General features: G+C 35.8%; 1 protein-coding gene across 10 annotated transcripts in view; it reads left to right on the forward strand.

Moving 5' to 3' along the window:
* The window catches only part of PTPRM (protein tyrosine phosphatase receptor type M), a 416833-nt gene that overhangs the window by 164009 nt on the left and 228052 nt on the right, over positions 1-24772 (forward strand). For all 10 annotated transcript variants that reach the window (XM_072411414.1, XM_072411419.1, XM_072411415.1 and 7 more), the window contains exons 6-7: positions 795-969; positions 10059-10352. In XM_072411414.1, the coding sequence (XP_072267515.1) occupies positions 795-969; positions 10059-10352 (469 nt within the window). The remainder of the gene's footprint in view (positions 1-794; positions 970-10058; positions 10353-24772) is intronic.

The following is a 24772-nucleotide window of genomic DNA, read 5'->3' on the forward strand; positions in this document are numbered from 1 at the left end:
GGATCAGGTAAGCGCTCTATTTACTAACCTTTCATAGGTGTTCCAACCCCGAGTGTAACTCGGAGTTACCACTTTTAGCAACTTTTTTCTACCCCGAGTCACACCCGTGGTAACCGCTAGGGAGGTTAAAGAACCAGCATCTGCACATGTGATAGCGTGGTGGAAGTGAGCAGTACTAGTACTGCATGGAGCTGTTGCAAGTAGATGCTACCATGTAACATCTTCTGAAGAGATGGTGGTTCCCTGGCATGAGGAGAACACACCGCAACCTCACCACCAGTGTAAGCCTAACCCTAGAGAGGATGACTCTATATAGTGAGGACACGTTCAGCAATAAAGCCTACAAGGTTTCCAGCATTTCTATACTCTGTCTAAATATACCATATATCTACATATACATTAGCTTCTCTATAAGGATGCAAAAGCTCTTTCTTACTTTGTGAAAGTTTTTCTACTGACCCTTCTAACAGTTCTCGGCAGCTCTTTCACATGTAGCATTTTGGATTTGGGGTGTGTAATGCATTATCAATGCAATTTTCAAAGCATTGGACAGAGAGTGTCACAGTTTGCAAATGCGTCTTCTCTTTGAATTTTATAAATATGTCCCTCTTCTTCAATACATCACCAGCTGGATGCCTGTAAAACAGGGCAAACATAATAACAAGCAATCAATCAGCTATTCTTTCTTGCAACAACATCTGTTTCAGAGAACAGAAAAAAATGAATATTCAGTAAGCAGTTTATGGAAAATAGAAAAATTGAATACGCTTTTCTTCTTTCTCTTTTCTTTCCAGGGTGCAAATGGAAGAGACGCTCCTTTAAAGGAAATAAAAGTGCATAATGATCGTCGATTTGTGGCCGTGTTTAATGTGGTAAACACAACAAAGAGAGATGCTGGCAATTACCGATGTATGATCCGAACTGAAGGAGGAGTCGCCGTCTCAAACTATGCAGAATTGGTTGTTAAAGGTACTTTTTATTGCAGTATATATGTTTATATTTAGCTGATTCGTGTGCAGGTTATTTTGCATCCTTTTAAGAATAGTTGACCTTCAAAGAGAACAGAATAAAATAGGTGTTTGCCTTATTTGCTTTACAAAATGAAGTTTGGAAGATGTGGTACAATGCTTTATTTTAAAGAGGGGGACCACTTGTGGAATATTCGGCTTTCGCTTGCCTTGAAAAGAACAGAATAAAATAGACATTTGGCTTATTTGCTTTACAAAATGAAGTTGAGGAAATGTGGTACATTGCTTTATTTTATAGAGTGAAACCACTTGTGGAATATTCAATGTTCTCTTGCCTTTAAAAAGACAATACCTCATCTCCCTCATACAGTTTTTACATCTGCAAGAAAACAAATCAAAGATTTTCTATTGGGAACAAAGGAAAAAAACAATAGTAGCGCAAGAGCAATCATAAATGGAACAGTACTTTGAAAAACACATATTTTACATTTATCCATATGTAGAGTTTCTACATGTCCCCAGTTTCCCCAGAATAATAGATGGAGATATAACAAATACAGTATGTTGGTTCATCTTCCTTTTATATGGCTTGAAATTACTATTTTTTCATTTCCATTCACTTTTGAAAAGGTATTATTTGAGAACTTTTGAACAGCGGGCTAGCTATTACGAATAATGTTGTCCATGGACTGTATAGATGTGTAATCAATTTTCTTTATTCAGTACAGACTCTGCTATAGATCTCAAAAATGTTGTAACTTAATTAGCTTTTACCAAAGAAACATGTTCACTGGTAATTTTGGATAAAGTTCTCCTTAAATCCTAAGGTTAGTTTTTCATGGAAATCTTCATTTTGAAGATTTTGGCATTGGAATTGTTATATAGAAAGCCAGTTTCCATAAAATTGCCATGAAAATTCAATTGAATTGAAGTTGATGTTTTACTCATATTTGGCTTCAAATGATTTTTAGGATTATCTGCACATCTCAGCATCAAATAGCAGACAGAAAGTGAAGTCAGATCCTTTCTTGCGTTTTATATGACCAGGGATAGCAATGTATTCTACCCCCGTGGGGAGTTTAGATGCCTACTGAGAAGTTGGGAGATGACTATACGCAGAACAGTTGGATTGTACAATTTCCTGTAAATGTAACAAAACTGAATATTGTGAGGGCTTACCTACTTGTCATTAGATGTAAAATAGATTGTATAATCTGATGCAATGGGCCTAAAGCTGTCCAAGGCTGAAGGGGATACACTTTGAAGCTGGGAGATCCAGCAAACCTAGAATGTTTTCCCTAAAAGTAATTTGCTATTTGTTAGCAAATGTTTTCAATCCTGAACCAGATCCATTTCAGATTTGTTGGATTACCCAGCTTCACCAATGAAAGTGTATCCTCCCCAGCCTTGGAGAGCTTTAGTAAATCATACCTAATGTGTATGGTTAGGTTAAATGTTAGCTAAATCACATCAAAATCAAAAATGTAATATATTGCAATAAACAATTTAAAACCTACCTCCAAACAGAAATAAGAAAAAATAACGCCTATTAAAGAAACAATTCAAAAAAAATAGTGTTTGCCTCATTTATTACCTTATACAGTTCTGTCCATGAATTACTTCTAGTTTACCTATCTAGAGTTTAACTTTCGGTTCCACTGAATACATTTATTTTTAGACTAGGGTGTCTAACAGGCTTACAGTGCCTATAAAAAGTATTCACCTAGTTTGCGATGTGCAAAGCTAAAGGAGAAGTATTTACGCATATGCAAAGCTGTAAAATGCCATCAAATAAATTTTAAGGAATTGTAAACTTCTAAAATCAGGACATATAGAAAAAACAATCTCTTTTTTTTGACCACTGACCTTTTTATTTGTAGGCACTGTATATGTTCTGTATAATTGTACATAGTAAACTAACTTTTTTTTTTTTTACATTTACTTAACATATTTCAGAACTTTCTGGCTTTCTAGCTAGTATATCCTAAACATTGTAATGATTCTCCTTGAATTTTTCACTAGCATTATCGGAGTACCAATTTTTCCTTTATAAATGACGCTGTTGTTTTGGCAGATTTTGAGTGGGCATGTATGTGAGTTTGTGGAAAGTGCAGTTGTTGGGAGTCTTAACCGTAAATGGAGCTACAAATTCACACAAAAGAGGATTTGTTTTTTGCTTGTGGAGACCATCAGTGATAAACAAATACCTTATTATGAACTGCCTAATTCAGAGCTTATATTCAGTAGCTGAAAAGCTAAATATAAAAGTGAAGGAAGCTTTCATTAATATTTTTTATCATACCCTTACTATCTAATAACAAAGTATGAGTGGAAGTAGAAAAATGAGTTCTCCTTCTTGGAGCTTTGTGGAAAGGTTATTGTAGAATTTTATTGCTGACTTTGCATATCAGCCTGTCTCTGACTTAAAAAATAAACCTAGACAGAGCGGTGGAAGGTCAGAAAATGTATGCGGTTAATTTGCTGAGACCGTCCGGAGATTTAGTCAATGAGAAGATAACATCCCTTTGGGTGCTCAATCCGGAGGCCTGGTGTTCTAATTTTCAGGTCTAGGCTTTAATTATATTTTTCCTGGTGTGAGATCAAATCTTTTAAGTTAGTTACAGAGCAAAGGGGTGTACATTAGATGAAAAAATGATTAAAAAAATGAATATGGCCTTTGTTCAGCGGGTGTGTATTTATGTATTTTATTTTGGGCCTAATTTGGGCCTAATTTTTAATGTCTAATTACATATAAATATATATAAAATGAGACATAAACATTAGGCCCAAAATAAACTGATTTCAGTGAATCAATAATATTATGATATTATCCAAGTGAACTTTTTTTCTAAGGTTACGTATGGGTGTCAGATGATGCTCATTCGATTATCTCTTCAGAGCTAGAATCGGCTCTTGTTCTTGCATCTTTCAGTCATTTGTCATTGGAAATAATAGTGAAGGATTGTTTTCAACAACAAAAGTCTAACGCGTGTATGCAGCCTTAAGCTAAGCAAAAATTGTTACATATATATATTGCATTTAAACCCCTTGCTATTTATTGGAATTTGATCTGCTGTTTAGCTGTATTCAGCACACTTATTGGTGACTGGGTCAGAGATAAGAAACACTTTTTACATGTTTGTGTCTAGTTTATACACAAAAAATGCACAACAGCTGATTGGCTTTCCTTTTAGAACATCTAGTATAGTCTGCAAATAAATTGTGTAAAATAAAAATGTTACAACCTTAGCCATATTGTACTAGGAAAAAAAAATACTTTTTCCAGGTTTAATGTACTACTTTCTGTTTTAAATCCACTACTTCCTGCCCCCCTTCCCGATTCTGTATGGATGTCCAATGGACATAATAGTAAAACATGAAGCAGAATTGTTTATTCAGTAATGTGGGTATCACCTGCCTGTCAATAAAGAGAATTACAAATACTTTTGCATGTACAACAGTCACATTTATTTCAACAGCATATTTTGCTATTTGAATTCCACAATAAATCAATCGCTATTCAGCCAACATCCCCACCCATAGCATTGCTTCTAAATGTCATCTAACTTAACAGGAACCAAAAAGTCACCCTACTGATAATTCAATTGACAAAATATTGCATTATTGGGGTTTATGGGGCAACATATATTGCAGGTTATGAGTAACATTGTGCTTTCTGTATATGTAAATCCTATATCATGTTAAACAAGATGCAATTGTCTTGATGCTACAAGAGATCTTGGCTGTTATTAAAATACATCTGCACAAAGGCGAGCAGCAGGGCAGTATTGATTCCTTTGTTTGGAAAAGCATATTAGACTCCTGCATATGGTTCACTGCTTAAACTTTTTCTAATATTAGTCTGGTCACAGGTGCATTATTAAGCAGACAAAGAACACTCTAATGGTTCTGTCTGAAAAGACATCCGATTATTGCAGGGTTCAACCTGCTTATTGAGTTCACACAAGGAGAAGCAAGGTGTCTTTCAGCTTTCAGAAGTTGGTTTGCAGCATTTAACAGAGGGCATGTAGGAGAAGCCATCTGTATCACCCGTGACCCACTTCTATTCAAGGCTTGGCTCCTTCTACAAGAACCTAACTTTGTTGCTTGTGTGAAGAATTAAAAAAAAAATCCTCAGATTTATTCTGCAGCTTAGTCGTTTTCATTTTAAGCCAGCAGGAGGATTCAAGATGATATCAGAACATATTTTTAAATCAGGCAAGGCATTTATTGAAATATTGGCTTCTTATATGTTCTTTGAAATAGTAAGATCTGCAGTATTCTTTGTGTTTTTGAAAGAAAGCGACTAAATGTATTCTTTGTATTTGTTAAAGGACTGAGTAAGCCCTATTTAGTGATAAAATGTTTTACTTATCACAAACATGAAAAATATTATGACATTAAAAGATAAAGCTTCCGCTAGGACTGTGCTGCAGTATATTATCTCTCATTCTGCAGAAGTATTAGCGAAATGTCAGTGAAATTGTCCTCTAAAACATTAAAGGACACACAGTCCAAGAAATAGGGGCTGTGTTCGGTTTTAAGCAAAAATATCATGTTATGCAACAGGCCAATCTATTTCCTTCAAGTCTCGTATGAAAACATTTCATTAAACTGCTACTTTGTGAATAGGGAAAACCTAATAGATGTGTTTTCCTAATTTGTGCCTAATGTGCTTGCAGTATTTATGCCGGCATTTATTTGTGTTATTTAAAGACATAATGATATTTAATGAAACCTTGAAATACTTGCTTGTAATTAACAAGCACATTTGCTTTTCCGTTTTCTTCATTATTATGAAATTATAATTATTTGAAGCCCATAATCAAAAGGACAACAAGATGATATTTTTTTATTAAAAGTAACAGATTGGAAAAGCAAAATAAAGGTCCCTTTCTCATCACATCTAGCGGAAATGATATCACCACTACACGCAAAATGTTTACAGCTTTTACATTGCATCTTTTTTTTTACTTTTATAGAGTATGATAGTTGAGCCAATTTGTAAGAAGAGAGAAACTACTTGTGTTGACCAAACCAACTTGCAGCCAACCAGAATTTTGGCTAGCATTCTATTTTTTTTTGTATTGGAGGGAGCTGAAAAGAACAACTTCTATCACATCTAGTACAACAGGCATTTAAGCCGGTATCGCAATGTGATTGCAGTTAGTATGCCTACCATTATGAGAACAATATTTCTGGAAAAATGTGTTATATAAAAAGGAACCCTGCAATAGGAAATGATTTCAGAAGTCAGGAGAAAGTAAATCTAAGTCCAGAGGTCAGTAAGATGTAATACAGATTGGAAGATTCAGAAGAAGGTAACCATAAGCTATCATGAACCATGAGTTACCATAAACTGGTATGTAATGTAGAGTTAAGGAGAACTTAATGCAGTGATCAGTAGTATGTATCTCGGTTTGTAAGTGGTATGTTATATAGAATGCAGGGGTCCGTAGTATGTATAACAGAGCTCAGGGGCTCTTTTTTACTTTAACCCCTGATACAAGGGTATTAATTACTCCCACTATCCTCTGAAATAGTAAACATTGTTGTACTGACACACAAACATTTATTGCTCACTACCATTGTAAGAATATTTATATGCCACTAATTATAGGACATTGTTTTACTTTCGCAGGCCACAGGCAAACAGTGTTTAAAGTTTAGGGGCCCCTGATGAACAGCTAACATCTACTCCACATATTATATGTAAATGAATAATGGAAACAGAAAATATAGCAAAATTATACACATTGACAGTCCTATTTAGTTGCCTTACATTCTTCAGGTAACAAACATTCTATTTTTTTAGATTATCATTCTTGCCACTTGCTGCACTGTGTAATCAATCTGCATTCAACAGATTGATGTAACATCAAAATTAATACAAAGTATAACATGTTTTTTTTTAAATATTCATTTTGTCACAATAAATCTGTTCCTTAGCTATATATCTGCCACTTCTGTTTTTCCTCTGATTTCTCCACTCTCTTGCCTCTGCTTGTCACTAACAAAATAAAAACTCCCATGGTGTAGTATTCCACATTTTATTTAAATTAGAACTCAATGAATTCTTGCAAAAAGTCTGTTCAACTGTTAGCTGATTAGAAAAATAGCATTAGTAGGATGATTTCTATGAAGTCATGTCAGAAGGCCTTCAGTATTCCAAAGAGCATCCTGATTTGACATCAGCACCCTTATTCAAGCATGTGGAACAATTAAACTAAAATGATTGACAGCTTTGACATGTATGTGGAGGGAACAGCACTGGCAAGATTGTAAGGTAAAGAGACCCTCGTGTTTCTTAGAAATGTCAAAAAAAGAAAATATAAGCACAGTGTATTTCTCCTAGCTTTACTAAGTTTACAGGAATAAGAAGCATCTATAGTAAGTTCTATGGCCATTGGTATGTGGCTTTGCTGACATTTTGGTAATTAAAAATTTCTTGAGTTCTAGTATGGTAAAAAAAAATTTGTATAACCATATTTGGTCTCAGGGAATAAAAAGTTTATGAACCCTGAAGTAGAATATCTAGCTACCTAAAGATTAATTACAATTTATAAATATGCTTTTAAACATTAAAACCCCAAAACTATGACATTGTAATGTCCATTACAGGTAGCCCCCGGGTTAAGAACGAGATAGGGACTGTAGGTTTGTTAAGTTGAATTTGTATGTAAGTCGGAATAGGTAAATTATTTTAATAAATGCAGTTAGAACAGATGCTTGTCTCAACATATTATTTGGCAGCATGGTGTCAGTTACTGTATAAAATCCTCACTGTGAGTTAATCACAAACAAAGCAAAAAAAAAAAAAAACTGTATGGAGCCTAGACATTCATTAACTTCTAGAGCAAGCTGTGCTTTGATATGCAAGAAGTAACATCTGCAGAGTTTGTCTTGGTCATCTTGAGTTACAAGATGTTGCAAAGGAGCTCAGTCTCAGCTGTGTTTATAAGAAAGATTATATTATTATTATTAATATATATTATGAATATAATATAAAGGCTAGGCAAATTTATAATAAATATTCATAATCAGCAATCCTAGGGGTGAAACAAACTAATATTCTTAGCTGTGTTTAGCAAAAGATTACGTCTGCAAATCATGTGAACCACCCCCTACCCCCCTATCAAGCCTTTGTCCTGCACACCAACGAGCAGGGAAGCCCCATTCGTATCTAGGAGTCAGCCATACGTCAGATGTCCCTAACTCGAGGCCTACCTGAAGTTGAAGAAATTTGCAATCTAGTTGGTATTAGACTATGTCAGCCATGGAAACACACCTCTGATCCTCATTTGTAAAAGAAAATTTTGACCAGTGCTTTAATGTGGTAGATCAATTTTGTGGAACTAAAAGTCCAATACTGAGATAGTCACTGCATGTGGGAAAGGTGATTGATTACCTGTATGAGAGTGGAGTGCTAGCATGAAAACCTAAGTTCTGCAGAATTAGGTACTTTGCATCTTTAAATATGAAGAAATAAAAAATGGGATCAGATAAATGTACTTGACAAGTGGAAAACCTCTTTAGCTTTGCTAGCTTAAAAAAGCAATCTGAGGTGGATTGCAATACATTTTATTTAAGAATCAGCTGTCCCTTTGCTTTGTTTAGCCTTCAGGATAGCACTGCCTCATTGCTTCTGTTTTACCCACTATGCACAAGTTGTTGCAAATAGCTCTGGGGTTTCACAAAGTAATTGAAGGCAGCTGATTTGAAATACCGGCAAAGCTGTTACCTAAATGCTATATCTTGTAACCTTTTTGACCTTGCTATTTAATTTGCATTTACGTTTAGCAGTGCCTAATATATTGGGGGAACTTGAAAGTAATTATGCGTTCATTTCAGCATGGCTTCACTTATGCCTTAGGATTCTCCGTGAAGGCATTGTATCACGTCCTGGTTCAAGAAATAGCTTAATCGCATAAATTGATGTTAAATGATTTTGAGTTGGTTCGGAAGTGTTTACCGCACACGCTTGCTACACACAGCATTCACTCAATCATTACTAACACGGCAGCCTGTGGCTGATAGCAGATCATATTGGCTGATTTCTGTTACAGATTTAAAAATTGTTCCTGGGTTTTCTGTTTTTTTAATACTCTGCAAAATAATTCCGAAGCTACTAGATAAGTTATCTAAATATAACCATATTATTCTGTAATAGTATTCACAAGATTTTAAAACAAATAGTACTACAGCTTCAACTTCAAAGTAGATTAAACATATAACTTCTTATTATGCTGATAGCACAGGCTTCATGCGGCGGTTAGTACGCAGGCCGGGTTTTTACAACAATCAGACCTAAAATCTTAAGGGACAGCAGATTCCCTAATTTTTAATTTGGATTGTATGAAAAGTGTCCAAAGAAGGCTCCTAGAATTTTGTCCTGGCAATATTTTTTTAAGAAATACGGATTTGTATGGTAGGCTTATAAAATATATACAAATAACCCAATTAAAGCGAAGCTAAACCAAAAACAAAAAAAATACCCTTAGCTTTAATCCTGCAGGTCCCTTTATGGTGCTGGTCCCTCCCATGATCTGGTCTCGCTCCGTCCTGGAATAGCACTGGGTGCCACCATCTTCACTCTTCTCTTCCCTCTTCTTCCTTGGTCTTCATGGCATGTCACCTGATCTCGCTCCATGCAGGTGTGGGACTGGGTGACGTAGCCTCCTGTAAAGAAAAAAAAAAGTTGATCTCACTGCGCTTGCTTGAGATCAGCAGCATCTTTTTCCCCTAATAGAAAAAATGCCCCTCAGACATGCGCAGAAGGGCCCCCCTGAGCCACCCGGGATGTGTGAGGTAGATATCCCGGGAGGCTCTGCACTCCCATTCAGTCTTGATCACCTAGGTTCTCCCCTTTAGGACTAAAAGGGGAGGTGCTGCGCCCTTTTTTAAAAAGAAAATAGGGCACTGTCTATTGTTTTATGTAAAGTGAAAATGTTGAATTTAGGTACACTTTAACCATACAAAACTACTTTTCATTGGCCTGACTTTCCAATTCCTGTTTATAAGCCAACATATAAAATAAATCATTTTGGTTTTTCTCCTTTTTTGATTCACAAATGTGTCCTTTCTTTTCAGAGCCACCTGTGCCCATTGCACCACCCCAACTTTCTTCTGTTGGTGCAACCTATCTGTGGATACAACTAAATGCCAACTCGATAAATGGTGATGGTCCTATCATTCAGAGAGAAGTGGAGTATCGTACTACCAGTGGAAGTTGGTATGATATTCAGCCGGTAGACTCTTCAAGTTATAAGATTGGACATCTTGATCCTGATACGGAATATGAAATAAGTGTTCTATTAACTCGACCAGGAGAGGGAGGTACAGGTTCCCCTGGTCCAGCCCTGAGAACAAGGACAAAATGTGCTGGTGAGTACAAAAATATATGATTTCAATAAGTGATGTAGTTAAACAAAAGCCAGATTCTTTCCATGTCATCAATATTTGAATGTTTCGACCTTGATGTCCTGCAGTGTTCTGACATGTTTAATCATAGGATTCATATCTTTAAATAATGTGCGAAGCAGCAGAGTCTTAAATTGTGCATTATGTGTTTTGGGCAGTATAATCTGAACACTTCTAATTGTTCTTAGCCTGCTTTACGGGAAGAAGCAAGGTGAGAAGCATGGACATACAAATGCAAAGCTGGCTTACAGGAAGAATATGTCTCTTGATCTAAATGGATGCAGTCTTAAAATATATCTCACACACTGTATTTTAATGTCTCTTTTTATATACTGTAAGCAAAAAAAGGTGAAGCTAGCATTGCTCATAGATCTTCCCAGCCATTTTGTACAGAATCTGTATCTGTCCAGAAATCAACCGCTGCTGAAGCCATTGCAATGTCCGATATCTTTCTACTCTGGGTTTACTCAATTACCTAATTGGTATTAAATTCTTTATTATTATCTATTTTTCAAAGAAAGTTAAGTATGTATGCAAAGATTCCATCCAGCATACGCTTGTGCTATTTAGTGCATTTTGATCAAATGGCCTTGTATCTTGCATTGCCAAAGCATCCAATGACCTGTGATATGATCACTTGAAGTAAATAGGGATAAAACCTTGGAATTGCATTCTTTTATCCATATCACATCACACAGCTTTACTTTACCATAACACTAGGGAAAAACACCTGGAAGTACCTGTGCACTAAATGGGGAGTAATTTGAAGTCTCATGGTACAAATTATTTCTGTGTATTCACCAGTATGTACACACATCACCAACTTCCGGTAGGATTTTCAAGCAGTGGATTAGCAAAGTCAGGCTGCTGGCTGATCTACATATCATGGTCAGTAGGTTTCTTGGCTTGTCTTTTACATGAAGCTTTGCAGACTAAACAATATTATTTAAGTCACACTACCACCTGGGTTTTAGTTTTAGAACCAAAGACTTTATAATAGGAACAATTCAGGGTCAAACCATTTACATATGATTAAGCAGTCCATGGTAATAATAAAAAGTCTGTCCTCCTCCATCATGGATCAGTGCTTGACCATTGTATGTAAGCCCTATCTACTCACAGATTTGCTGAGCAGAAGACCCACAGGAGAGGGTGTGTTGGCCTATATTGAGCCTCTTATCTACTATTTGCTGTACACTGTCTTACATTTAGCCTGATTAATGAAAGCTCGCCAAGACTTGAGAGCATAGACTATCATGGGAGAACCTGGGTGATCAGGCAAACCTGGAATATATTTCTTTAAAACCAGTTGCTATTATTTGGCAAATGTTTTTAATTTTAATCTAGATCCATTCCAGGTTTGCTGGATCACCCCAGTTCTCTTTAGCTAGTTCATCTTCTCCAGTCTTGGAGGGCTTTAATAAATCAGGCCCTGTGTGTGATATGCAAGGACATCAGGCATTACATAGAGAACAACATCTGTTGTTCCAACTTAGAGTGTAGCAACGTAATGCATATTGTCAGTGCATTGGTGGGGACTTTTCTGTTCGTTATGTTACGCTGCCCTATTTAGTGTAATGAATATAGTCAGCATCATAGTGGACAGCTATGCAGGTGTAAAATCCACATCAACACATTTCCTTATAGTTGGAACAAAACCTTAGAGAGAGATGCTAGTTACACAGTATAGTTGAAAAATATATTTTGAGCATTTGTCAATCAGGAAGATAGGGCATTTGCAGCTCTATACTCATTAAACCATTGTAAAGAACAGTGACTCATAGCACACATCAGATTTGAAAAGTTTTGAGACCAGATGAAAGATTTATTATCTTGTTAACTTGCTGTACGTTTTTCCTATGCACATATTCTTTTCTCTCTGCACTATTCTGGTGTATGTAGCATGTAAATGGATGCATATTTTGGCGTGGATATTGCAAGAATAGCTAGGAATGATGCAACCCAATTTCTCCTCTGTGCATGGTATTCTGTTCTGTTATCTTGTCTCAAGATGACAAATCAGATATCACTGGACTATGGTATCTTTGTAGTTAAAGGAAAATGTTTTATGTCATAGATTGTCTTGACAGAAGAGATCATTGATAGAATATTGAGAAAGTGTACAAAAGATATACTCTATAAATTCTTTCAGTGACTGCATTTGACAGTATCTGTAAGTAGTAAAATGTTTTAGCTAGGGGCTAAGGACATTATGTACAAAGTACGATGTTAATTGCTAATCAAGGCCATTCGCCTATAGTGAAGCTGGTCACTTTCAAAGGCTTTTGATAATTAAGAATGACGAGACTCTTAATTGATTTTTTTTTTTTGTTTAAACTTGGCATGGGTGTCCACTGAATAATTAATGACAAATGAACTCCCCACAAACAGTATTTATGTCATCTAACAGCTCACTAATGGATCGATTTAATATGCTTTTTTTTCTCTCCATTTAATGTCAGTTTGCGTAATTTCATCTGTTCACGTGTACTTTAGTAGCTGCCGGTGTATAATGAGTTATTGCAACATAGTACAAAAACAGAAATCAATTACAAAGAAATGTAGGATGTTTTGTCTTACGCCTCTTCGTGTTTCATTCACATTAATGTCCTAGCCCAGAAGTTCAACCAGTAGATTAATCTCAAGGACCAGCAAGTATTAGTCACCACAAGGTCAACATGCAATCACTGAACTGTCACTACACAACTTAATGGACTTAACAAAGTGTTTCACCACTGACAGAAAGTTTAATACTCAAAGAATGTAAAAAGACAGAATGATGAGACCTGTGCATAAGTGACTGTATGTTTAAATATTTTCAACAGTAAAAAATAATTTAAAGCTTTTATGTATATATAATAGTGCACAGCAAAAAAGTTTACATTTTCCAAAGTTTGATTCCAGTTTACTGTGTGCAAATAAATGTAGTCTTCATAAGATATCCACCCAACGCTTTTAAAGCATTCTGCACCTCATTAGTACGTGCAAATGGGTAAAATGATTTCAGTAGCATCCATCCTGAAGGAGATGGGATTAGAGTCTGGCAGTATATGGTATGTAATTGGCAGTGGTTGTTGTGGGTGTGGGTTCATGATGTAATTTGGGAATACAATAAGAGATCAGTTATCACATAAATCAGCATTTACTAATTTTACACTCCCTCACTTGCCTGATCCAAGTTTTTTTTATAATACATATTGTAATAAATTATAATTATATTTATAAATTATACAGTTTCTTCTATTCATTGTTAGATGCATGTTTGTTTGCATTGAATTTGCATAAAAATGTCATAGCTATAGATAACTGTATAGGTGTTTTACAGTTTGGTATTATATACTGGATGTGGGCCTGGGTGTCTCCACCTTGATCAAGCCAATGTGTGCTCTCCTGATATAAGGTAGATCTAAATCCAAAAAATTAAAATCACAGATACATTTTATCATGTATATCCCAAAGGTGTTTACAATCCTTTTAAATATGTTGCAGTGATAAAAATTAGATCCTACCATTATGTTTTTTTTCAGGAATCTCCTTTTAGACTTCCTAGTTGTGGTCCTGAGTAATCACCCTGTAACAGCAGCTTTAAATGGACAATGAAAATGGCCATGATGAAAATTATTGTACAGTAAATGGGAGCTATGAGCAAGGCAGGGGATGGGCTACTTGTTCAGGCTGATGGAGAATCCATAGCCTGCCCCTCCTACCCAGTGTTCCCTCCATGTTACTCAGAAGATCAGATTTTCTTTCTGACCACCACAGAATGTACACAGGGAAGAGCAACCGTCATTGAGGGGAGCACACTCAGCTTTTATAAGTTTCAGACTTCAGTTTAGTTTTACTGTAGTGTTTATTTTAGTTTATACTAGCAGAAGTGTCTCTGGTAATTGGTGTATCATTTAGAAACCCCAGTGGAATATGACAATACTGTTATTGAGAATATAAAATATATAACCTAATGCACAGTGTTTAGTGTGGAGAAAAAGAAGAATAAATAGAGTAAGAATGGGGAAGTCTAGAGTTTGTTGTGTTCAGCACAATGTACAGAGATGACAACCCAATATTCATACCAAGATATTCAGTACACCCCATAATACAACCCTACACAATCAGCACACACTCATCAGACATGGATTAGCAGGGTAACATGTCATACTGGAGTTGGGTTTGCACGTCCTGGCCATCAGCCCTAATTTTTAAGTTTTTAACCTAATTTCAATTTTCAAGTTTCTCATTGCTTAACCTTTTTCCTGCACATCCCTTCCCTGTCCCGTTATAAAGCCACTACAAAAACATCACACTGTTATCACTGGATTATTATATTAATAATTTGCATTTATTTAAGCACAAGGATCACAATGTAAGGTACTTTTGGTAACTCTAGCAGAAACATCCTACTGTTGTAGTCTTCAAAATATATAAAGTCATTGGGTGCCCAATTTCCCCTGTTCATAGTACTTAAAATATCACAAAACCTCTTTACACCCAGTGTGCTTTGGATGGCAGCTGTCAGTGTACCACAAAATATTTTATACAAACAGAATGTTATCATGCTGCTACCCCCACTTAGCACCTCAATCAAAATAATGTTTTTGACAGCTTAAACTGCCATAGCGGCTTTTATTAAATCAACCTCATGGTTGGTAAACTAATTTAGCTTATTGAAAAACGTGTCTAGTTGGTAAACTAATTTTGCCTATTGAAAAGATGTGGGCACAATTAAATTCATCATAGTGTTTAGCAATAAAACTACATTTCCCATGACGCTTAGTAAAGGTGTGAGATGTCAGAGGTTGTTCATTACTGCTGGGAACCCCTTCCATACCATTATCCACCTAATTGAACAATATTACTTTTCCATGGTATTTCTCCAAAGCAATGACTTTCTAAGATATGCAAATGTGAAAGTAATTGTCAGCAATCTATAAGTGTGAAGCATTGTGCACTTATCTCCTACTGAGATGTAATCTTCATAGTTATATTACAATGCCTGTCTCCTCTTCTCAGTTCAGAATAAACGTGGCTTCTTCCGTAAGTTCATAACCTACATCCTTGGCCAGTCAGTAAATTGATTGATTATCCTTGCATATATGAATCCCTTCAGATTGTGTGGGGCTCATTATCCTTTTCTATCAGAGAAGAATTACGTTGCACTTGCAGATTAGCTGCATGAGAAATTTAAAATTTACCGTGTATAAACCTTCCTTGCTATGTATTATTTATGCCACATAGAAAGTATTGAGTGACTGCAGAAGTGATGTGACAGGATAGTGTCACTTCAGTGTTCAGTGATGCTTCCTGACACTTTTAATTGGTAGTTTGGAGGCTTTAAACGACACACTAATCACTGGCTAATGGGGTTAGTAGATGCTGATAAACTAATGACAAACCAATTAGATAGACTGGTATAAACACTGTCATCCATAGATGTGCTTCTTTTATGAAACAACAGGAGCTGATTTGAAATTGAGCACCTGTTTAATGAAAATGATAATTGTTAATTGCTCTTTGAAAGCTATAAGGACTAGTAAAGCTTCAAATACAATCTAGCATTTTTTGATGTTTAGGAGATTTTCTAAAAGAGAAACATTGACCAAGTATGGAAGAACTAAAGGGCAACTAAAATGAAATCAGAATTAACAAGCATGACCAAGCCTGTCTGTAATATTATAACACACACTCAACCTTGCTCCCAATTTACCTGCATGAAAACCGCTGGAAACCCCTTTGTGCAAGTGTTTGCACACCGATGCATTTGTATTCTGGAAGTAGCATCTTGCTTTTGACCGTGTGGTTGCTTGTCTTCCTTTGGAGGAAAAAATGTGCTGCCGCCACAAATGCCGGGGCATTACTTGTAAATTTGTTGACCTGTGGTGCTGTTTGCTATCTCCGGAGGCATAGCAGCAGTTTTCTGTATGCCTGAGAGTGGCTTTTAACCACAAATCTGAAAGGGCCTAAGTCTATTATTTGTCAGGTTTCTTTAACGAGCCAAGCTGTTTAGAAAAAGTAGCGGTTATAAAGTTGAGACAAACCATAAAATACTGAAAATGTGCTCACAGTTGTCATCTTTCATTCAAAAAAGGCTCTTATTTTTAAGTCCATCTAAATCTACTAGTTCATCAAACACTCACCTCTCCACAGAGCTGTGCAAGGGTGATCACATTCCTCTTCCATACCGTGCAGTGAGTGTAGCCACTGTGCGACAGGAAATATGTTACTGGGCAAATTACCAGCTAAGAGAAAAGGGCAAAACATGGCAAAAAAATAAAATGTTTGTTCTTAGATTTAGGTGTGCTTTATATCATCAATTGCAGTGGTCCCCAACCTTTTGGAGCTCACGGACCACTAAATCGACTCCAGATCGTGCATGCTCAGGATGCCCTGCTTTTGCGGCCCAGCTCAGTCAGACAGCACTAGTGGGCCGCGGACCAGGGGTTGGGGACCCCTAATCTATTGGGTTTTAGGCAGTTTGTGAATTTATATAAAAGCATATATAGGATGATAGTCCAAGCTGTGTTTAACAATTTATAAAGAAAGTATAACCAAAAATAAGAATTATGTTTTTCCACAAAGTTTTGTTGAATAATCCAAATCTGTTTGAGGGAATATATTTCCTTTATATGGCCTTGGCTTCGTAAAAAGGCATTTTAGAGTTACAGGTAATATAAAGACATCACTGTGTGAGCACTCACATAAAAATGCTTTAGTAGTAATACAGTGAAAATAAACAATTTAATAAACCATAAGGCAAACAGATTGGAATTCTATTTTCTTTTATACTGATGTCCTTTTGTTATTTAACAAGTTGTAGTTTGGATAATTTATATATCTGTAAATTGGCACTGGTACTGTTATATTCTTTACATTGACAATAGTATTGTGATCTACGTGACTACAGATTAACTCAGTGTAACCTTACACACACCTGCCAAAGCAATAAATCACACCAAGAGATGACCTTGAGTCTACTTGTAGGTAAGAATCAGCCTACCGCAGATCTGGCACCTGTGTGGCATTTGTCATTTGACTTTTCAGACACACTACTGGCACGTCTTGCTGCTACACAGAAGGGAGCCAAGCAGAATGGAAAAAATATTGGTCCTGCAATCATTCCTCAACTTCCACAATCAATAACTCTTTGCCCTGAAGACACAGTCATGCAGACACTTGTTCTGATACTCAGAGGATGAAAAAAAGATAAATCGGGATAGATGTCCCTTTCCCTGTTCTCCATTAGGATTTTACATGAACAGATTGTGGAATTTTAACTGAAAATTATGCTGCTACTTTTCTTTTTCTTAAAATAAATGTGTATTGCTTAGTCCGAAACAGGTTTTGTTTTATTGATTAGCACAGAAAGGAAAATTCCCCCTTTCATAGATTTTCTTCAACAGTTTAAACCCTCTGTGTTTTCAAGTTGATAAAGTACATAAATCACCAAATATAGTTTACAAATAAAGTGAATCTAGCATCAGATTTATTGTTTTATGTTAAGTGAATGCAGGAAAAATAATGTGTAAGTGTAACCCTTATAGACACCATACAGTATTATACTGATAATTCATCTTTCTCCTAAATTGGATGAAGGCATCTTTTTACAGTTATTATAAGGAGTTGGCATTACTTCATTGCCAGAGCTCTGGTTGTGTTCACTTATGTTCACAGAGACTGGAGGTAATCAACAGTACTTATATGCACAGAAGTATTTAAAAAAATGCAACTGTTTATGCCACAAAGTGTTTTGCATAGTAAATGTCATCCAATAATATACTGAATTCACTAATTCCCACATATAGGCTTATACAGTTTAGTCCCTCTGCTCCCAGTTCCATTTACTATGTCTACTTTATTTAAGATATAAATAAACAAATTAATGTCATCACAAGAAAAACATTCCTAATAGATTATTGATTTTTTCATAGTTTTGGAGAAAGGTAGGTTTCACTATCAAGATCATGTGCCAGTAGCAAAGCATAGAACAAGCTGAGAGAAACTAAGCAGTAGTTTTTAACAGTAATTTATGCCCTTATAAACCTTGTGTTATATAGGGGTCACAAGTATGCCCCACACATAGGATTGTCACAGTTGCATCAATGTAAATATTAATAACAATTATTTTTTTTATTTGCAAGCCTCTAAGATTTCCATCTTTCTAGGGTGTTGTTTAGACCAAAGTTACAGAACCATGGGGTTTACTGCTTCCAGGTGTTTCTTTTCAACTCATTGGTGCCTGGGACCTTTAGGGCTTTTTTTTATAGACAGGCATTGACTGATATGCTGCAAAGAACATCTCAAAAACACACCACAACTCCACTGCAGAGAACCCAACTTCTCCTATTTGTTTAGTAATAATCTGGGCTTTGGGGTGGTTGAGGATTGGTTGACAGTGGTAAACCACAGCAATACTGCATAAATGTATCCTAAAATATAATACTGTTTGCTAATTTAAAGTCAAATTTTTGTTTACTTGCAAATTAGTAGGGTGTCAGCAGGAGCACTCTGTATCTGCAAAGCTAAAAGCTGTATTCCCTACCTTGCTGGCAAAGTTTTCAAGGTAGTAAATATTATTTTTTTTTTTTTTGTGCCTGACATGGTTCTTTAAAAAGGAAGTAAAACCAAAATCACAAAAAACAAAACCACTTACCTTCAATCCTGCAGAGCAGTCGTTTCATCAGGCGGTAACGTCCATCTGCGCCATGCACCATCTTCTCCTCTTCTTACTACATCACCCGACGTAGGCGCGAGATTGGCTGACATACGTTGGGGAAAAAACGCGCATTTGTGAGATTGGCAATTTTTCCCCCTTTTTATGAAAGGGCTCCTTCTGGGCATGCCCAAGATGCCTTTTTGTATGGACCTTGAAGTCTCAGCTGTCTTCATTGGCAGTCTCAGCATTCCCCACATCTAAGCATTCATGTATCTTGTCTTTGTACAAGGCCCAACATCCCAATATTTCCTCCTCCTGTCCTGTAAAAGTACAGAAGATTGTGGAAATTAGGCTGAATGTTGGTTCCCTACGCCCTTACAACTAGTGCCTAGGCGTTTGGTCACAAGACTGTGGGATCCTGGAGAAACTATGATATATAACTTGAGTGCTACTATATATATTGAAGCCAGAGGGACATGATGTGAATTGGTTAGGTTCCACTTCACTTGTATGTATGTATTTTTTATTATTTTGTAATGTCTTGTAATTAAGACTCGCCGCAGTTCACATTTCGTGTACGGTTTTTCACACACACCAGCCAGTCCTGGGGAAACAAATTAACCTAACTGCATGTTTTTGGGATGTGGTGGAGGGGACCGGAGTACTTGGAGGACACTCAGTTGAACATGGGGTATGAATAATTAGAAATAATTTTATTATGATTTATGGATCACTTTGCTAATGTTTTGTATTTCTATGCCCAGCTCTCTTTGTTCCTCTTTTCAGTTGTAATTAAATATCTTTAAAGTGTAAAATTACCATGAATGATTAAAGCAGGCTGCAAACTGTGCAAAAAGTTTGATCAATTCCTCCTGTAGTGTTTAATTTTATGGAGTGACCTTCTGCTTTATTATAACTGGCATGTTTGACCAAGCGAATGACAAAAAAATCCTTTTTCTGTGACCTATGCATCATTAGCATTGCCGCCATATGACAACTGTTTAAAATGGCACTACAATTACATTTCCATTATAAAACTGGTGTCTCCTTTTCTGACAAATGTAAAGCTCAGTTGTGACAAGTCCTTTTCTATAGGAAGGGGGGAATTACGGAGCTATAATTTCTTTCTCAAGCTTTATCAGGAAAAGTCTCTGTTAACTTCAAAGACAAATTTAGCATCCATAGAGGTTGTAACATTTTACTCAGCGATCATTACAATTTTGAGGTGAAATTAAGGGGCATTTGAAAAAGACAAATGTTTGCCTCATAACTACAGATGTGCAAATTTCAAAATTCTTCTGTCATATACTTAATGGTAAAGGTACTTTGTGAACACTGTCATCCCCAAATGAAAATAAACAAGACAGATTTAGGGAATCTGTAAGGTCAATCCAAAAAGATACAAATGAATCATGAAAAGGGCACAGCTACTGACGAGACATGCCAGAATAATCACATAATGTTTGCTTTGTTAACAACAGGACACATTTAAAGGAAAACCGCAGCTCTAACTCTTTTTTTTTATCATTAACTTATTATTGGGTAATTACCTTAATAATTAAAGTACACAGGATGGAGCTATGATTACCAAAAGCACAGAATTAGTGTAATGGACCTGTTTTAATAATGTTCTCTAAGGCTGGAGAGGATACACTTTCATCACTGAGGCTAGGCAACCCAGTAAACCTGGAATGCATTTCTGCAACGTCATATGCAATTCGCTAGCAAATGTTTTGAATCCCTGACCAGATACTTTCCAGGTTTGCTGGATCACCCAGCTTCACTGATGAAAGTGTATCCTCTCCAGCCTTGGGAAGCTTTAATAAATCAGGCCCATTGCATCAGATTGTACAATCTATTTACATCTAATGGCAACTAGGTAAGCCCTCACAATATACATTTACAGGAGATTGTACAATCAAACTTTGATGTAGATGGTTGTTAATGCCCTCAATAGGAATTTACTGAAAAGGTCTCTGAGTGCAGTGACTGTTGGAATATAGAATGCATACTAGTTTCAGGAAATGCAGCAGAAATGTACAGGTTGAATTACATCAATAAAAAAAAAAAGTTCTAATAAAAAATTTAAGCAGTAAGTGAGGTAAATCAATTAATAAAAATTAGGTATGGACCATAAATATGCTGAAATATCCGGAAAAGGTCATATTTTTCGAAGTTGCATCCTTGCACCTAACTTTCCTGTATTGCATTCTTGTGGCTTTGGTAGTCAGCGCTTTTCTCCTTAATTGTAATAATACTTTATGTGCTCTTAATTGGCAGAATGTTGTCCATTACAGACACCTAAAGTAATTTTATTTTATCTTTCCAATCACCTTTCCTCGCAAAATGACTTGTCCTTTTCACCTTTCCTGTTTTATGTACCCGAAATAAAAATGTATTTGCAATTTCCTGCAACAATTATCATAACACTTCCAGATTTGTGCCCATTTTAATCTATCTGCCTTGTTATCTCAGCAATGTAGATATGACAAAACATTAACTTAAACGACATAATCTATTGACATTTTATAGTGTTTAAAGAAATTGACATCTATTGACATTTAACTGACCTGGAAAGATTAAAGGATTTCAATAATGGGGCATCTTTACATTGCTGTCATTTGAATATAGAGCTAAGCAAATTGAAATTGTATATAATTCTATTTAATAGGATGTTTAAGATATTTAAGTGTGTCTATAATTTTATATTTGAATATCGAAAGATTGTTTCCTTTAAATCATGTTTGTATTTTTTATGACACCTATATTTTTTATGATATGATACACATGACATACAGCATGTAATGTCAAATATATTTATTAAATGCACATACAGACTACTGTAACATATTACTACATGTATTCCCTGGGTTACATACCAGGTACTGTAGGTTTGTTCTTAAGTTGAATTTGTACGTAAGTTGGAATAGGTACATTATTTTAATAAATGCAATTAGGACAGATGTTTGTCTCAACATATTATATATATTTTTATTGGATGAGGATGAACTATTAAAGCAGAGCAAAGCATAGCGTTGTATGAAGACACACAATGTGAAAAAAGATTGTAAACAATAATGTAATAGAAGACATAAAAACATTCATAATTGATAAATGCTTTCAGCACTCTATAGTGTTGTGTGCATAACGCATAATCCCAATAAGTAGTATCATATAGTGGTATCATAGAGTGTATTACAAGTTGTTAAGTTCTTTAATAATTGATATCTGTATATTAATAGAAGTAAGTACATGCATATGGTGTGATTTGTGCCCATTTTAATCTGCCTTTAATTTGCCTTGTTATCTCAGCAATGTAGATATGACATCTTGGTCATTAAAGAGTTAAATAAGCTTGCAGAACAGCAAAAGACTTCTTTGGCAAGTCATGCAAACCACCCCTCCTTACTCCGTCCTGCACACAAAAAACAGGGAAGTCCTGTTCGTATCTAGGAGTTGTCCGTATGTCGAATGTCCTTAACTCGTGGAGTACCAGTATTCATTTGAAGAGTGACAGTTTATTACTGTATAGGGAGAGATTCCCAAACTCCGCTTACACTTATTTGGGGTTTAACACCCGGAGTAAGAGATTTATATTTTTAAATGACTAGTGTGCCATTGCATTTCTATTTTTTATACTGTTTATACAGTTTTTATTACAAATTAAATGTAAAAATGGGCACTGACTGTTGAAATTATACACTGATCATTGTTTCTTTTTGTTGTTAATTTTAACTAGGGTCTTAAGGTTTTTGTAACTTCTGGAGACACCAGTAGGAAGATTATCCCGCACTTGTCCTGAGCCATGAGTTTATGACTTATGTGTAGAATCCAGTAGCCCCCAGGCATCTGGGTTGGTCATTTTTCTCAAGACAAATGACTGTCTATTGTTCTGAACAGGTTAGCTTTACAGGGGACATGTTCAGCTCCTCTTTGTGAATTTAGGTATAATCAGACAGTGCTAGCCTAGTATTTCCCCTGATAAACATTGTCTGTAGGTGCCCTATAAATATAATATCGTCAACTGGCATGAATTATATTAAAATACCAACACTTGCTATGTCTGAGAAACTTAAATTACTTCTGTCTCATATATGCAGAATAGACAAGTGTATGTTTGTGTTTTCTATGTGTCACGTTATCACTAGTTGTCCTAAAAGTTCAGTTTATTTGGAGACTTGGAGAAAACTAGATACACATATACTAACAATGATTAGATTGCACATGAAGCTTCTTCTATTGGGCCTTGTTTACTATGTAATACTTTACTATGTAATATCTTTGAAAGACACATTCCCTAAATATAATGTATGAAAATGAATTTTAAAGAACATCCAGTCCTCCATACGCTAATAGTTAATACTCTCCTAATATAAAGTGTGCATTAGCAAATAGCATAAGTCAAAGCCCCATTGTTTGTCTTCTTTATTCAGTAATTCACTCAGAGGAAGCATATTTATTCAAAATTAATTTGGCTGATTATCTGTTTACAGAAATGGATATTGTTTGACATGAATTCATGTATAGTTTCTTGCAAGTTGTTTATGTGGTCTCGAGGTGTTTCAATTGGAAGAAGCTGTCAGCAAAAAAATTAATTTAGACTATAGCCATAGATGCTAAGAAAAGTTATAATCTATCTAGCTATTTTAATTTGTGCGGAGATGATTTATTACCTGCAGGTAATTAGCATTGTATACTGTTGTTTTGCTCAGGGTTATGCCTATTCCTTTTTTAAATTATATTTTTATTGGATGAGGATGAAATATTAAAGCAGAGCAAAGCATAGCGGTGTATGAAGACACACAATGTGAAAAAAGATTCTAAACAATAATGTAATAGAAGACATAAAAACATTCATAATTGATAAATGCTTTCAGCATAGTGTTGTGCATAACGGATAATCCCAATCAGTGGTATCATATAGGAGTGTATTACAAGTTGTTAAGATCTTTAATAATTGATATCTGTAAGTTAATAGAAGTAAGTACATGCATATGGTGTGCATTAATAAATAACATTTATGATCTCTTGATGGGATTATTGTGGATCAACCGAAGAAAATTTGTTGCAAAGAAAGGGCTTGGATAGGAAAGTTCAGTGTTTCTATCTGTGACCATCTACAAACGTTAAGGATGAAGAGATGCTTCATTTGTTTATTATACTGGGTATTTTCTGTGTATTTTTGAAATCTTGGTTGTGAAGTGAATATCATTTAAAACAAATCCGGAAGTTGAGCATGTAGAATAAACCACCACAACACTTTATTTCGCCCCCCCTGCAGCACAATGATCCATACAGACGTCAGATGGACATCAGATTACTTTTGCTGGAAACAATCTTTGGTTATTGTTTCCAGCGACAGATTAATAAACATACATGGTACACCGCACTATTCTGAGGGAGGAGGATGAGCGCATGGCAATCCACCAGGGCTGATAGGTGAATTACTTAGGGAGGGATCGCTGTACACACGCCTAACATCCCTCTCCATATCTGGACATACTCATGTTTTTTTTACTTCTCAACAGTTGAACTGACTAGGGAGAGTGAAGGAATTCTGAGTATGAACCTCTGGTGTAGGGTGGACTAAAGTGAACCTGCTTTGCCCTTTAAAAGTTATTTTGCCAAGCTTTCACGCGATTCAGTCTGGTTGCCTGTGCTGGCCAAATGAGATATATCCAACTTCCCCTATGTTATTCAAAAAAAATTTATGGAGTGCAGCCCACCTTCTTTTTCT

Source organism: Pyxicephalus adspersus, chromosome 5, assembly GCF_032062135.1.
Source record: "Pyxicephalus adspersus chromosome 5, UCB_Pads_2.0, whole genome shotgun sequence".
NCBI classification, from domain to species: domain Eukaryota; kingdom Metazoa; phylum Chordata; class Amphibia; order Anura; family Pyxicephalidae; genus Pyxicephalus; species Pyxicephalus adspersus.